Source organism: Pinus tabuliformis, chromosome 2_2, assembly GCF_031772625.1.
Source record: "Pinus tabuliformis cultivar Carrire ecotype Pingquan chromosome 2_2, CPIR1, whole genome shotgun sequence".
Classification (NCBI taxonomy): Eukaryota; Viridiplantae; Streptophyta; class Pinopsida; order Pinales; family Pinaceae; genus Pinus; species Pinus tabuliformis.
In genome coordinates, this window is record NC_142300.1 from 958,489,477 (window position 1) to 958,502,953 (window position 13,477).

The 13,477-nt window shown below is 36.9% G+C and overlaps 1 protein-coding gene across 2 annotated transcripts in view; it reads right to left on the reverse strand.

The window, feature by feature from the left end:
- The window catches only part of LOC149196398 (uncharacterized), a 395,336-nt gene that overhangs the window by 176,272 nt on the left and 205,587 nt on the right, over positions 1-13,477 (reverse strand). For both annotated transcript variants that reach the window (XM_089405544.1, XM_089405545.1), the window contains exon 7: positions 7,505-7,663. In XM_089405544.1, coding sequence (XP_089261670.1) covers positions 7,505-7,663 — 159 coding nt within the window. The remainder of the gene's footprint in view (positions 1-7,504; positions 7,664-13,477) is intronic.

A 13,477-nucleotide genomic window follows, 5' to 3' on the forward strand; every position in this document is an offset into this window, starting at 1 on the left:
GCATATGTTATTTTCAGACGTTAATAATAGCTTTTTGTAGAGTATTGTGAGCACAGGTATCTTGTTCACTTGCTGGGGTTTGGGTGTTGTTAGGGTTTCTAAAGTAATGGCAGGTATCTCCATTACTTCCTGAGATCTAGCAGCATTTTTGCCCTCTTTACTGATGGTTGTTTCTGAGCTGTGCAGAAAACCCTTTCTGAAGGAAATTGTGGGCGTTAGGGGAAGTTCTCGGTTGAACCAGCCAACTCCCGCAAGCATTTTTTGTTGAGCCCAGTTGGATTTGATCCTGGGTCTATCATTCGGTTTATTTATCTGATTTGCATGAGAGATTTTCTGAAATTCTTCACAGTGAAAACCTAAAATTTCTGTTTTCTTTAAAATATTTCCTTGCTTATTGTCGAATCTGGTTGTTAAGGGGCCAAATCTGTAAATTTATTAGCTACCTTAGAGTTTCAGATTTTTCATTAGGGTTTCATTTTTTGCAGTTTTTATTAGGGTTTTTAGGTTTATTTTATCACATAAAAAAAAAAAAATCGAAATTTTTTTTGACAGGGAAATCAGATTTCACTCGTGGCGCCCATGCCCTGTCAGCAGCTATCACTCCATACTCCTGCCCAACCTATGATAATGCACATATCTATCAATGATAATTCACGTATGAATAGTTATAGCTCGCATAATATGATATAACCCGCATATTCGACGCCGATTACTTGCATATCAAGCTGAAAACACCTGAATAAAATAGTATAAGGAAAATGATCTGCATATCGAGCTTTGATAATCCGTGTATGCAGTGATGACTCGCATATTGAGGGATAATACATACGCATATCATGTGGGAGAATCAGATTCCAAGAAAACCGATTTCAGAAAAGCGTTGCTCAGTCCTCAGGTAAAATTCCGAAAAAACGTGAGCTGAATTCGTTTGCAGAGCATCTCTGCTACCGCCGTCTGCTATCAAAACTGTCCAGGGCAGCGTAGGTAGTTCAGGCTCTCCTCCTTGCATTGAACATGCAGGTATCTGAGCACATGTTGCAGCAGGTAAAAAATTTCGTTGTTTCAGATACTGAAGGCTGCATACTTGCAAACTGTGGCATGAACTTTCTCTGTCGAAGCACTCAAGGGTTACGCCGGTCAGCAGAATTTAATTCAAAGCCGCAGGCCATCACGCATCAAACGTATTGCCAGGTAAACGTATTGATCTTTTCCCCGCAGACGGAACAGGTAAGTCGAGTTGGCGTTTTATGGTCATATAATACATACCAGTTCTGTGTGGTAGCGTAGGTTCAGTTCTATGATTCCGTCCATTGTGAAATTTCCGCCCGTGACTTAGTTTTTTTATGCAGGTCGTATTCCAAATTCGTAGGTTTAGGGTAATATATTAGCATGGATTTTAAATTCATATAGTTTGTGTTATATCTTAATTAATGTTTAGATTTAGTTTTTCTTAAATTTTAATTTAGTTTTTTAAGTTCTGCTCAGTTACGTATTTTTTAGGATTTTAATTATTTCAGTTTTTTTTTGTTAATTATAGACTCAAAAAAAGATCAAAAAAAAAAGAAAAATGTGTATGTTTTAGATTTTGATTTAATCATTGTTTTAATTAGATTTTAGTTTGTTTATTTAGATTTGATATAATTAATTTTTAATGTGTTAGTTTTATTTTTAGAATTTAGATTTATAATGTTTTAAAATTAGATTTGTGCATATTTTAATTTTAAATTTTTTAATGGTTAGATTTTTTATTTTTATTCTTTTTTAAATCTTTAAAAAAAAAAATTAGATTTAAATTTTATTTTGGTTTAATAAAAAATTAAAAATTAAAAAATAAAAAAATAAAAAAAATTGAAAAAATTTTGCGGGATTTTTTCCTTTGTCAGATCCAGTGATTTTCGGGATTCATCATCTTTCATGCTGAGATCTAAATTTTCAAAGTCGAGATGCGAAATTGATATCTGGTTAATGGTTTATGATTCGTGGTGGTTTAAAGCATTCATTTTTTTGAAAATACTCAATTGTTGGATATCGTTTTGGTCATTCTAAGAGCATTGTGATTTAGTTGATTCCTTTTGATGACAAATGATTGTTGTTCACGATTTACGTTTCTATATCATCTAACAAGTAATCATCTTAACTATAATCTCTTAAGGCATTGGTCTGCTAAATTAATCAAATCATTTTAGTGCTTATTTTAATCGTGTCTCGTGTCTCCCAACCAACTGGTCGACAGTTGGCCTCATCATCTCACAGGGACTACCCCCCTTAGCCACGGGAGACAGGCTTAAACGAAGGGATCGGGGATCAGAGTGACAGCCCCCTGGTCTGAGCGTTGTCGTGTCAATCCGCGCGACAACAGGCCCTGGAGGGTAAGATCTGGCCTCAAGATCACCTCTAGAAGGAATATTTGCTTCATAAACAATTTTTTGCAGGTATATGTTTCTGTTTTTCAAGGGTTTGAAAATCCGGAAAAATTTTACAAGGGTTCATAGGATTTAAAATTTTTATTAAAATTTTCTGGAGATTTTCTTCATGCATAGTTGCCCATCCACGTTTCCTTTTTCCATCGAGCTGCTGCCAAATTCCGCGCCATCCCCTTGCTCGAATTTCTCCTATCCATCACCTTCCCCTTGCATTCCTCTAGATGCTCCTCGACCCTCATTTCTACTGTCAGCTATCTGCGTCCCCTCAACGCAATCCTTCCTTACGCTGCTCCAGAACCTGCAAAAGCAAACACACCTTCTTCCGCAGACCCAGCTTTCTAACACTACCATACCTGTCATCAAATTTGTGTTTCCTCTACTTCTACCCACGCATTTCTGCCCTCATTTCTCCAGCCTTGTCCTCTGTTTGCCATCGAGCTGCCATATGCCTAATCCACGCCTTTTTGCTGTTCGATTCCATGCAAACCTGCAAACGAAATTGTTGAAGTCCTCCCTTACCTCTCACGCTATTCCCATCACCAAACCCTCGCCTCTCTAGCTCTGCCATTCCTTGTTCCAAACCCGCAAACATCCATCATTCCATCTCTTTTCTCCACGGCCCTAGCTCAATTTGGTGTTTATCTCCACGCACCAAGCTTCAACCTCAATCCTCGTTGCCCTGGACCTGCGCTCAACCCGCAGCCACGATTTTCCTCCACGCTACCATCCAACAAGCCTGCGTATTGTCTCTTCATTCCGTCCCTTGCTCCATTCTGTCATCCGCTGCTCCATTGCCCACGCGTCTTTTGCCGCGTTTAATTTGCTGCCATACCCTCATGCAGCTCGGCAGTTTTCCTCCTCTAGCTAAACCCTCCGTCAAGTCTTCTTGTGCTGCGGTCGAAACCCCTTCAAGGTATTTGCAAACAAGCAAAGCAAATTCGATTTTTTTTTATATGATGGGTTGGGGTTTTCATAGTGATATATGCATATGAGGCTAGTTTAAATTCTGATTTAGATTTTAGTTTTTAGAGTTAAATTTTTTTTTTTAATAATTTTTAGTTTTAGATTTCATTTTCATTGTATATATTTATTTTTTATTTTAAGTTTCATTTAGTTTAGTGTTAGACATTTTTCTTTTTTTTTAGTTTAGTTTAATTTTGTTTAAATTTTGATTTAATATATATATATATATCAAAAGATATAAAAATATAAAAAAGGCATAAAAAAAGTTCTTTTAGGTTTTAGATTAGACTAGATTTTAATTTTGTTTAGATTTTAGTTTAATCTTAGAATTTTACAGAAAATCATTAAAAATATATATAATAAATAAAAAAATTAAACAAAAAAAAAAATTTGATTTGTTCTGTTTCATTTAGATTTCAGCAAATTTCCTTTTAAATTTCATCTCATCTGCATATACATTTAGTGTTTGGTCTAAATTTCATTTGCTTTTAGCTTAGTTTTTAATCTTTAAGTTTTAATTTAGTTTAGTCTCATAAAAAAATATATATAAAAAAATACTTCAAAAAAAAAAAATTCTAAAAAAGATTAATTGAAAATTGGAAATTCCTTTTAAAGTCTTTTTCTGTTATGGTATAGTTAAATGTGCTTAAATGTTTATGTCTGGAGATTAACTATTCGAAACTGGTTAGCATTTAAATTTCGTGGTTGCTTAAAGTATTTGATCTTTTAAAATTTATTTGCTAGAACATCACGCATCTATTGAATATCTTGCATTTGGTGAAATTAATCATTGCTTGGATTATATAATGCTCATTACATGTTTGATATTTTGTAAACATTTTCAAGCAATCGCTAAATTACTTCATAAGCAGCAGCAGCTAATTAATTACTTGGTTTTCATTAACTCCATAAGGCACTGGTCTTAAGCATTTAAAGATCTAATCAAATTCTAAAATCGATCAAGTGCTTGTTTCCCCTTGTTGTGTCTCCCAAGCCAGCTGGTTCCCAGTTGGTCCTCCTTTTTCCCATAGGGCCTACCCCCCTTAGCCTGCTTCAGGGAGACGGCTTGAACGGAGAGATCAGGGATCAGGGTGACAGCCCCCGGTCTGAGCGTACAATCTGTGCAAGTCTATGTAAAAGTAATTTGGAAATAATCCTAACTATTTGGTTAGGTTATTACAAATTGCTTGATCTGCTAGATTATGTTTGTGTCGCAGAACTGGGTGGTCTATGAGGGTCTATGTCAAATGGGTTTTCCCCCTTGAGATGTAAAATTGTAAAGGTCATGATGTAAAGTGTCTTGAGGGTTAGAAAATGTTTTATCCCCTCATAAGTCCTAGGTCCTAAGTGTTTTTTTTCAAAGGCTAAGTTCGAGGGTCCAGTAAAAATAATAAAAAATAAATTAATTAAAAAATAAATAAATAAAAAATTAAAATAACTAAAAAATTAAAAATTAAATTAAATTAAATTAAAAAATTAAAAATTAAAAATTAAAAACTTTAAAATTAAAAAATAAAAATAAAAAATTTAGAAAAAAGACTAATTAAAAATTGGAAATTCCTTTTAAAGTTAAATGTGCTTAAATGTTGTGGTATAGTTAAATGTGCTTAAATGTTTATATCTGGAGATTGACTATTTGAAATTGGTTAGCATTTAAATTTCGTGGTTGCTTAAAGCATTTGATCTTTTGAAATTTATTTGCTAGAATATTATGCATCTTGCATCTGGTGAAATGTATCAGTGTTTGGATTATCTGATGATAAATGATTGTTAGTCGTGGAATTACAAATTTCATAGTTTTGCAACAGTTGATAAGCAATTATTTGATCATTAACTCCATAAGGCACTGGTTCAGGATTATTTCCATTTTGTGGTCGTGTCCTATTTTGGCATTTACTCTATATGACTTAATCATTTAAAGCCATCAAGTTATCCATCTTTAAAAATCTCCAGGTGCTTGTTTGCCTCGCTGTGTCTCCCAACCCAGCTGGCTCCCAGTTAGTTTTCATTTATCCCATAGGGTCTACCCCCCTTACCCTACTATTGGGAGACGGCTTAAACGGAGAGATCGGGGATCAGGGTGACAGCCCCCGGTCTGAGCGTTGTCGCACTGCCTAGACAGTCTGTGCGACAACACAACCCATAGCTTCAATTCATCAAGATAAGTTTAATATTTCTTCAAGGCTTCCAATATCTTCTCCAACCAGCCCTGACAATAATCTTCACCTTCAACAATGCCCTTGATCTCCAAAGCACTTAGCTTACCAACGACAACTTTGTCTTCTCAGAAGGTGTCTCCACAACTCTACATGTTACCCAAACAAACTTCTTCAATGTCACCTCATGATGGCTTCAATGCACCATGGTCTTGAATGATCTCCACAAATTTTCAACATGTTGCTTCACAAAGTTCTCCTACTCTGCCCTATTCTATTCTCAAGAGAAGACTTCAACAAGCTCTATTTGTTCAATCCCAATAAATCAACACTTCGACCACGACAACTATGACAACTTCGACCACGGAAACTTCAACAACGGCAACTACGACATCGTTGACCATGGCAACTACGGTAGCTTCGACCACAGAAACTACGGTAGCTTCGACCACAGAAACTACGATAGCTTCGACCATGACAACTTCAACCACGGTAACTTCGACCATGGCAACTACGGCAGTTGCAACAGGTTCGACCACAACAACTACTACAACTGCGACCACGGTGGCTTCAACCACGGCAACTACAGCAACTTCAACTATGGCAGTTGCGACTACGACAACTACGACAACTTCACTGCTCCTAGCTCGAACCTGTGGGAGACTATTTAACCCAAGAATAATTCCACAAACTCGTCTTCCTTGCTTTTCTAGGCTGCGGCTGCTTCTCTACCTCTTGTCTTATCTCCACTGAAAAATCTGAGCTTGAATGGACGAATTTAGGTTTCTATTTATAGTGGTTTTTCCATATTCTGAAGGGACACGTCCCTTTGCCAAGGGTTATGAGCCTACTCAAGTCAGCTTGGACAGTTCGACAATTTTTTACATATGCTAGTTTCAAAAATTGATTTCTCTTCAGCAGTAAGGAATTAGGAGGCAAGTGAGTACTCATTGTAAAGCTTATGACCTCCTCTATAAGATGATATAGTATTCCCTTCAAGATATGACCTCTAATGATGGAAATTTAATGTTTCTTTCATCATATGCATATTTTTTCATAACAGCCCTAGTAAAGAATTTATTTTATGGAATTAGAGCATCAAGTGGATTAGAATTTTTTCACTATTTTGACATGCTAGTGAATGTGATATTCATGCATTAGGATTGCACACAAGGACTAGGGTTTCTTTGACATATTCATACATCTAGGATTACTAGATTAGGGCTCCATCACATGGGAATTATGAGCATCATTCAACAAGGCTAGGGTGCATTTTCAATATGTCTTCATGGGCATCTTCAACCAGGTAACTTCTTTCTTAGGGCATCTCCAACAAAGCTTGGGAAATGCATATAAGGGCAAGTTATTGGCTTGACATCATTAATGACTGACAAGGCTAGCTTCAACAATGCAAACATGATATCATAACGACATCATTGCTAGCGCTTTGTTATGGCAAGCGCATCTAGATTTCATTAATATACACATGCACCTAGGGTCTAGTCAAGTAGGTCTCCTAGGATTTGCACAGTATCTAGGGTTTGTTTCAACAATTCAACTATGCCATCAATGACAACTTTATTCAACAGTTTACTAGTCAGTTTGTCTATGACTTGGATATCTCTCATTTTGATCTGATTTTATAAGGAAAGGATTGCTAGGTTTTCCCCTTTGTGGGTTTTACCCTGGTCATTGACCTGAAATTTTGGTGTCTCTTGTCTCATTGTGATCTCTATTTTAATAGTTGAATAGAAGTGTAATTGCTTGATGAAGAATAAGTAAAGACTAAAAGAACAATAACTTTCACAAATAATTATCAAGAATGAGATATTAAGTGTTTGCCACTTTGAAACTTGGTTTCTCAACACCTTGTACATTACACTAATTGTAGAATGACATAATAGTTATGCCAAAAGAATTTTATCAATCGCTAGGCTTCAACCCTAAAGAGAAAATGCATACCTGGAAATGATAGCAGCAACTCTTTCCATATATCACAAACAAGAGGCTCTTTCACAGGCTTAGAAGGGTTCTCCGCCAAACCCAACTCTACACTAGAATCTACCATTGATTGCTGTGCTCCATTTTCACAAAAGTATCTTCTTTCATATGCATCAATGGCTGTAAATTAAACCGACAAAAGAAACAGTACATCAGAAATATATATGTCAATACACCAACAAAAGTTGACTTATGTGAAAAGCATAAATTTCTTATAAGTAGCTCCATAAACTAATAAGCCAACATACATATGTGTAGGGTGTGTCCTTTCTTTACTGCACACAGCAGTGAACTAATGGACTTTTAGCATTATCTTGGGTATTTAAACTTAGTTCATTTAGAGCAACAACCGGATAATTGGGACAGTGTCATAATATACACCATGGCCAGCCGTCAGTACCACAGGAATGTGACATCAGCAACCCAAAATCAATATAAAAGGCAGAACATGAAAAAATAAAAGGCAACAACTATGTGTACGATCATATACAAAAAGAAAAACTGAGGAGAGGAGAGGAGATAGGTGACATCTATTTTTTGGTGTGACTGTTGATAGATGTACTGATAGATCTCGGATTTTGTTTTTGTAAATCTGATGATAGATAATAACAGAAAAAAAAATTGAGTTTAGTTAAATGCTGTTGGAACATTATGAAAAATTCTAATTGAATGTTAATTATAATGAAATTATCAATTCATTTTCCGGGGGGGGAAGAATGTATGATTGATTTTGAAGTTTTGAACACACTGCTTTCCTGCCTTTTCCAAAGTACAGTCAAGAATTTGCATGCAATATTATATATTAATATTTTTATATAATAATGTGATCTTTCATTTATTTATTATTAATTTGCTGCCTCGTCGCTTATGTGTGGCTTATATTTGACAAAGCAATGATCTATTTCTTGGGCTGACAAAATGGGAGCAAAGGTTCGTCGCTTTGTGGCTTATATTTGACAAAGCAATGATCTATTTCTTGGGTTGACAAAATGGGAGCAACTGGTTCTTTGTAACTGCCATATTTAATTGGTTACTGTCTCACTATTTTTCTTCGCTAATTATCAAATGCAGAAACTTTACAGCTTTACTGTCAAACTATGCTATCGAGGATGTTGATCTTGATACATTTTTGCCTGGAACATTATTAAGATTTGATAGTACCAGCTGCTCGGTCATTATTTTGGATTTGGTAGTATTTTGGATTTGATAGTACCAGCTGCCGGCCATTATTTTGGAGGTTTATATTATATTGGAATTAGCTGCGATACATATGAATTTATATTTTAGTTTTTTTGTTTCCTGTATAGCTGAGAACACATTTTGTGGATTTTGCTTCCAGGTGATTATCAGACACACATATTAACCCATGTACTGTTTTTCATACTAATGAAAACCAGCGTTTTTTCTTTTTGGTTTAAAAAAAAAAACAATAAACCAAACCTACGTTTTCGAGGTGAACATGCAAATTATAAGACCTTCATTCTGTTTCCAGTAATAAAAGATAAAATTTAAATACAATGAGCAGCACAGAAATATGCAATGCACCATATTCCTTTTCCATGTTTTAAGCTAAATTTATGTTGTACAGGGACACATCCCTGCATTGAAAACCCCTCAAATCCATCACACTGGAGTTCCAAGGTCCTCGGAACGCATATGAATCATTAGTAAATGGTCGGGAGCGTCAATGGGGACGGTTGGGCTGTACCCGCTCCATCCTGGGCATCTTTAGAGGACTTTCCAATACAGTTCTAGCGTCCCTGAAAATTTCAGTGACACGAAAGCGAATCCCTCGAGCTGGGGAGCAATTACACATTTCAAAAAAAATAAAAAATAAAAATCAAAGTCTACTCTTCCACGGCCCCCAAGGTAAGACCCTAATTCTGGCCTCCCACGGGCCTACTCTCCTCTTTGTGGACTCCCACCACCTGCGCTCTCACACCATGAAGCTATCCTCACACCTGCCTCTCACACCATGAAGCCACTCACAGTCACACAAGGTGGAGATGGTGTTCAGTTGGGGGAGTTTGTGATAAAGGTTCTTTTATATGCTGATGATATTGTATTGATTTCTAAATCGGCCCATGGATTGGAAATGCACTTATATGCACTTGAGCATTTTTGTAGAGTAGTGGGGATGCAAGTCAATACTAGCAAGACCAAAATAATGATTTTTTCTAATAAAAGGAAGCAGAGCCAGCATACTTTCTTCTTTGAAGACAACATTCTTGAAGAAGTAAAGGAGTACAACTACCTTGGAATTGATTTCAACAACAAACTCAATTGGGAGGACTGCAGAAAGAAGCGAATTTTAGGAGGGTGGAAAGCATTATATGCTCTTCAAAACAGATGTAGAGAGGCAGAGTTATGGAATTGGAAAACGACTAAAGTGCTTTTTGGACTCCTAGTTTGTCCAGTGATGCTATATGGGTGTGAATTATGGGCCTGCAGCACTCCCGTCTCAAAATGGAAATAAATTGAGAAAATCCAAAAACGCTTGATCATGAGCAAGTTCAAAATAAAAAGTTCAGTACCTTATGAGATAACGTTGAGTGAAATAAGAGCAACTTCCATTGAAGAAATTGCTATGGTATGGCTCATAAGATACCTAAAAAGAATTGAACAAATGAGAGTAGGTAGATGGCCTAATGTTATCTTCAACGAAGGCATCAGTGAAAGAAGGAAAACATGGATGAAACAAAACTACACATGGATGCAAAAATGGAATATCTACCTCAATGTCTGTCCCACAAATAGCAAGGAGCTAAAGGATTTTGTTATGGAGAAGTTTCGTAAAAAGGTATGGGGAAAAGAGTTGGGTAGAAAGAAGAAATAGTACATTGAGGAATTCAACCCTATGTGTGATTTACAACAAAAAGAGTTCATTGGAGCTAGCATTTCGTGGAGGGCAAAGGTTTTCTTATTGCTCAATTGTTAATTTTAGGTATGTTCTATGCTTAGAGAAATTTATTTCAATTTTCACAATTATCTCCATATCTTTTCCAGATTAGCAATCACATCAGCATTAAAGTAAACTGCAGATAGAACATAAACATAAATCGCAAAAGACAAGCCAAGACAAGAGGACACAAGATGTGGCGCTAGCCAGGGACAAACCCCAATGTGGGGAAACCCTTGATCAATTCTTCTTTTATGTTCTTCAATAGTTCAGCAGAGAGAGAGAGAAAGTACATTTACAACAGAAGTCAACACTTTGACTTTCTAGATAAGAGAATAGATCATCTCTACATGAGATCAGTTGAAGACATGCTGCTTCAACTGATTCTCCAAGGTGACTCCTTCACCTATCATTGTGTTGCATCTTGTCCATGAGCTGTAGCTCACCATGTTGCACTGTGCTGCACCCAGTGTTCATCATTGCCATACATAGTGTCATTGTTGTACCATGCTTACTGCTGTATTCAACATAATGCTTCCAGGCTGTTAGATAACTAAGCCCTTCAAGGGCTTCAGTCCTCCTAGGAGAGTTTCTCCTAATCCATGTTGTCATCCGAACTCAAGGTAAACTATAGTACTGCCTTGGAACAGCCTTAGCTGCTTGCTATGGCTTGCAGCCTAGCAAAGCAGCTAGCTGTAGCTGTAGACTTCTTCAACAAGCCTAAACAAGATCCCAAATAGCAGCGTTGCCCTTTGTCTTCTAATCTAGTGACTGCCGCTCCCAAACGTACCTTATTCATGCCTTAGAACAGTAGTATTTAATATGCTGTTACAAGAATTTCCATGGTGCTGATATGTGTCTTCTTTATGTTGCGGCTCAGCTTCCTTAGCAACGTATAGAAGCTCCCTTAGATAGCTTAGTTGTGACAGCAGATTAGAGCACCTTCAAGTCTGAGATTAGGGCCTCTTCTAGTCCTTCTTACTGCGGCTTAGGACAGCATATAAATAGCATATAGAAGGCAGTATATGCATCCTCCTTTTAGGGCACTCAAGGAAAGCATGTGACTGTGTATAAGGCGAGCGTATAGCTCTCAGTACATTGAATAGAATCTCCATTATGACAGCGGAAATTGGGAGCTGCTTGAAGCCTGCTTTAACGGATGAAGGGCAACTTCTAGTGCAGCATAAGCCCAGCAGTTATAGCGAATCTTGGACTGCAACTGTGGCTTTACTTGGGGCTTGTGTAATGCCTCCTTTAGCTGTTGATGAACCCTTTGTTGACTGCGGCTTAGAACAGTGAGTTAGGGATCTCCTTTAGGGCTCTTATGAACAACGTTAAGGTCTTTTCCAAACAGCTCTCCTTGCTGCGCTATAGAGTCTAATTACAGCGTAATTAAGGACCTTCATGGACTGTGTATTGAGCCTCCCTTTAACTGTGACTTAGGGCATCTTATAGCTGCGTTTAGAACCTCCTTTCTTAGCGGAGTTAAGTCTCTTCTAGACTGCGTATAAGTGCCTCCCTTTGCTGCATTAGATCATCATTGATTGTTGTCAAGAGTACCTTCAAATGCTACGGCTAGGGCACCCTTAAATGCTGCGGATAGATTTACTACGGCTAGGGCATCATCTGTATTGCGGCTACGGCATCATCCTTTCTGCGGCTAGGGCATCATCTTAGGCCAGCGTATACTCTTAGTGTTTCTCCTCCACCAAAACCCAAAGACGTGGAGAGGAAGAGATCACATGAAGAGTATTTTTGTGTCTCAAATGACTTCAAGTCCTCTTCTATTTATACTAAAACGTAGAGGTTGAATAGACACGTCTGTTGGGCTTCTGAGCCTACATAAGTTGTTGGCCGACTTGACAATTTGTCCATAATCAAAAAATTCATATTTTCATAAATACTTATCAGAATTGGATGATCTTTAGATCAATCCTACACCTCTCGATGAGAGGGATCCAAGAAAAATATCAGCCGCCATGAATAAGATGATCCACATGGAGTTTGGCCCTAGTTTCCAATTTTAACATCAATTAAGGACCAACTCACATCAACTTCGGTGTGAAACAGGCGGTGGAAAAGGCCTAAAGAAGCTTGGGAAGAAAGGGTGTGTACATTTTTCACGTCTCGGGCTGTGGAATTGGAAAAACATTTCATTTTGGAATGTGATGCATTCAAAGACATCACAGAAAGTTATGAGAACATGTTAGCATCAGTTTCTTGGCATTGTCTTTTTAGCGAGGGGATTGTTGGAAGGTTGGGTCAGCTCATCATCAATTTGAATCAGAAAAGGACTAAATTGCAAAGAGCGAAAAACAGGGAATTAATGGTCCCATAGACTATTTTTAGTCTCGTGGACCTTAAAATATCATTTCATTTCACTCTAGAATTAGCCCGTCACTCAGGCGCGAGCAATGTTTGAAGTGGATTAAGATTTAACGACGTGTCACTCAATGGCCACCGATGTTTGAACTTTGAAGTGGGATTAAAATTTTAAAATATTCAGAGAGGAATTGATCCTTCACACAATCCGCAAACAATAGACAGCGCCTCAGTTGAAACTTGAGATTGATGATAGTACAATCTGCATGATTGATATTATATTATTATATGAATTTTATATTTAATACGGTAATTCATATGTGTGTGAAAGAGTGTGAAAGAGAATATCAAAATTTATACGTATTATAGTCATCTCCCATTCATGGTTTCCTGAAAACTTTGGACGTGTGGTGTAGCTAAGTCAAACTGTTCTCCATCCACGTCCTTTTCCAAAACAACTAAAACAAAGATTTAAATTTGATTTAAAAATTATAACCTAATTATTTAAAATTTATTATTATTATTTTTTATATGTTTATACAAAGAACAATATTATATTTCCTATACACTCAAGTGATCTAGAGATCTAGAGTCAGAGTAAAATTCTATGATATTTTCATAGGTTCAGGTTCAACCCTTTTTTATTTCTTTGGGCAAAGTCTCCTAATCAACACCAACAGTTTACCCATTTCATGAGCTTTCCTTGTAAGTAA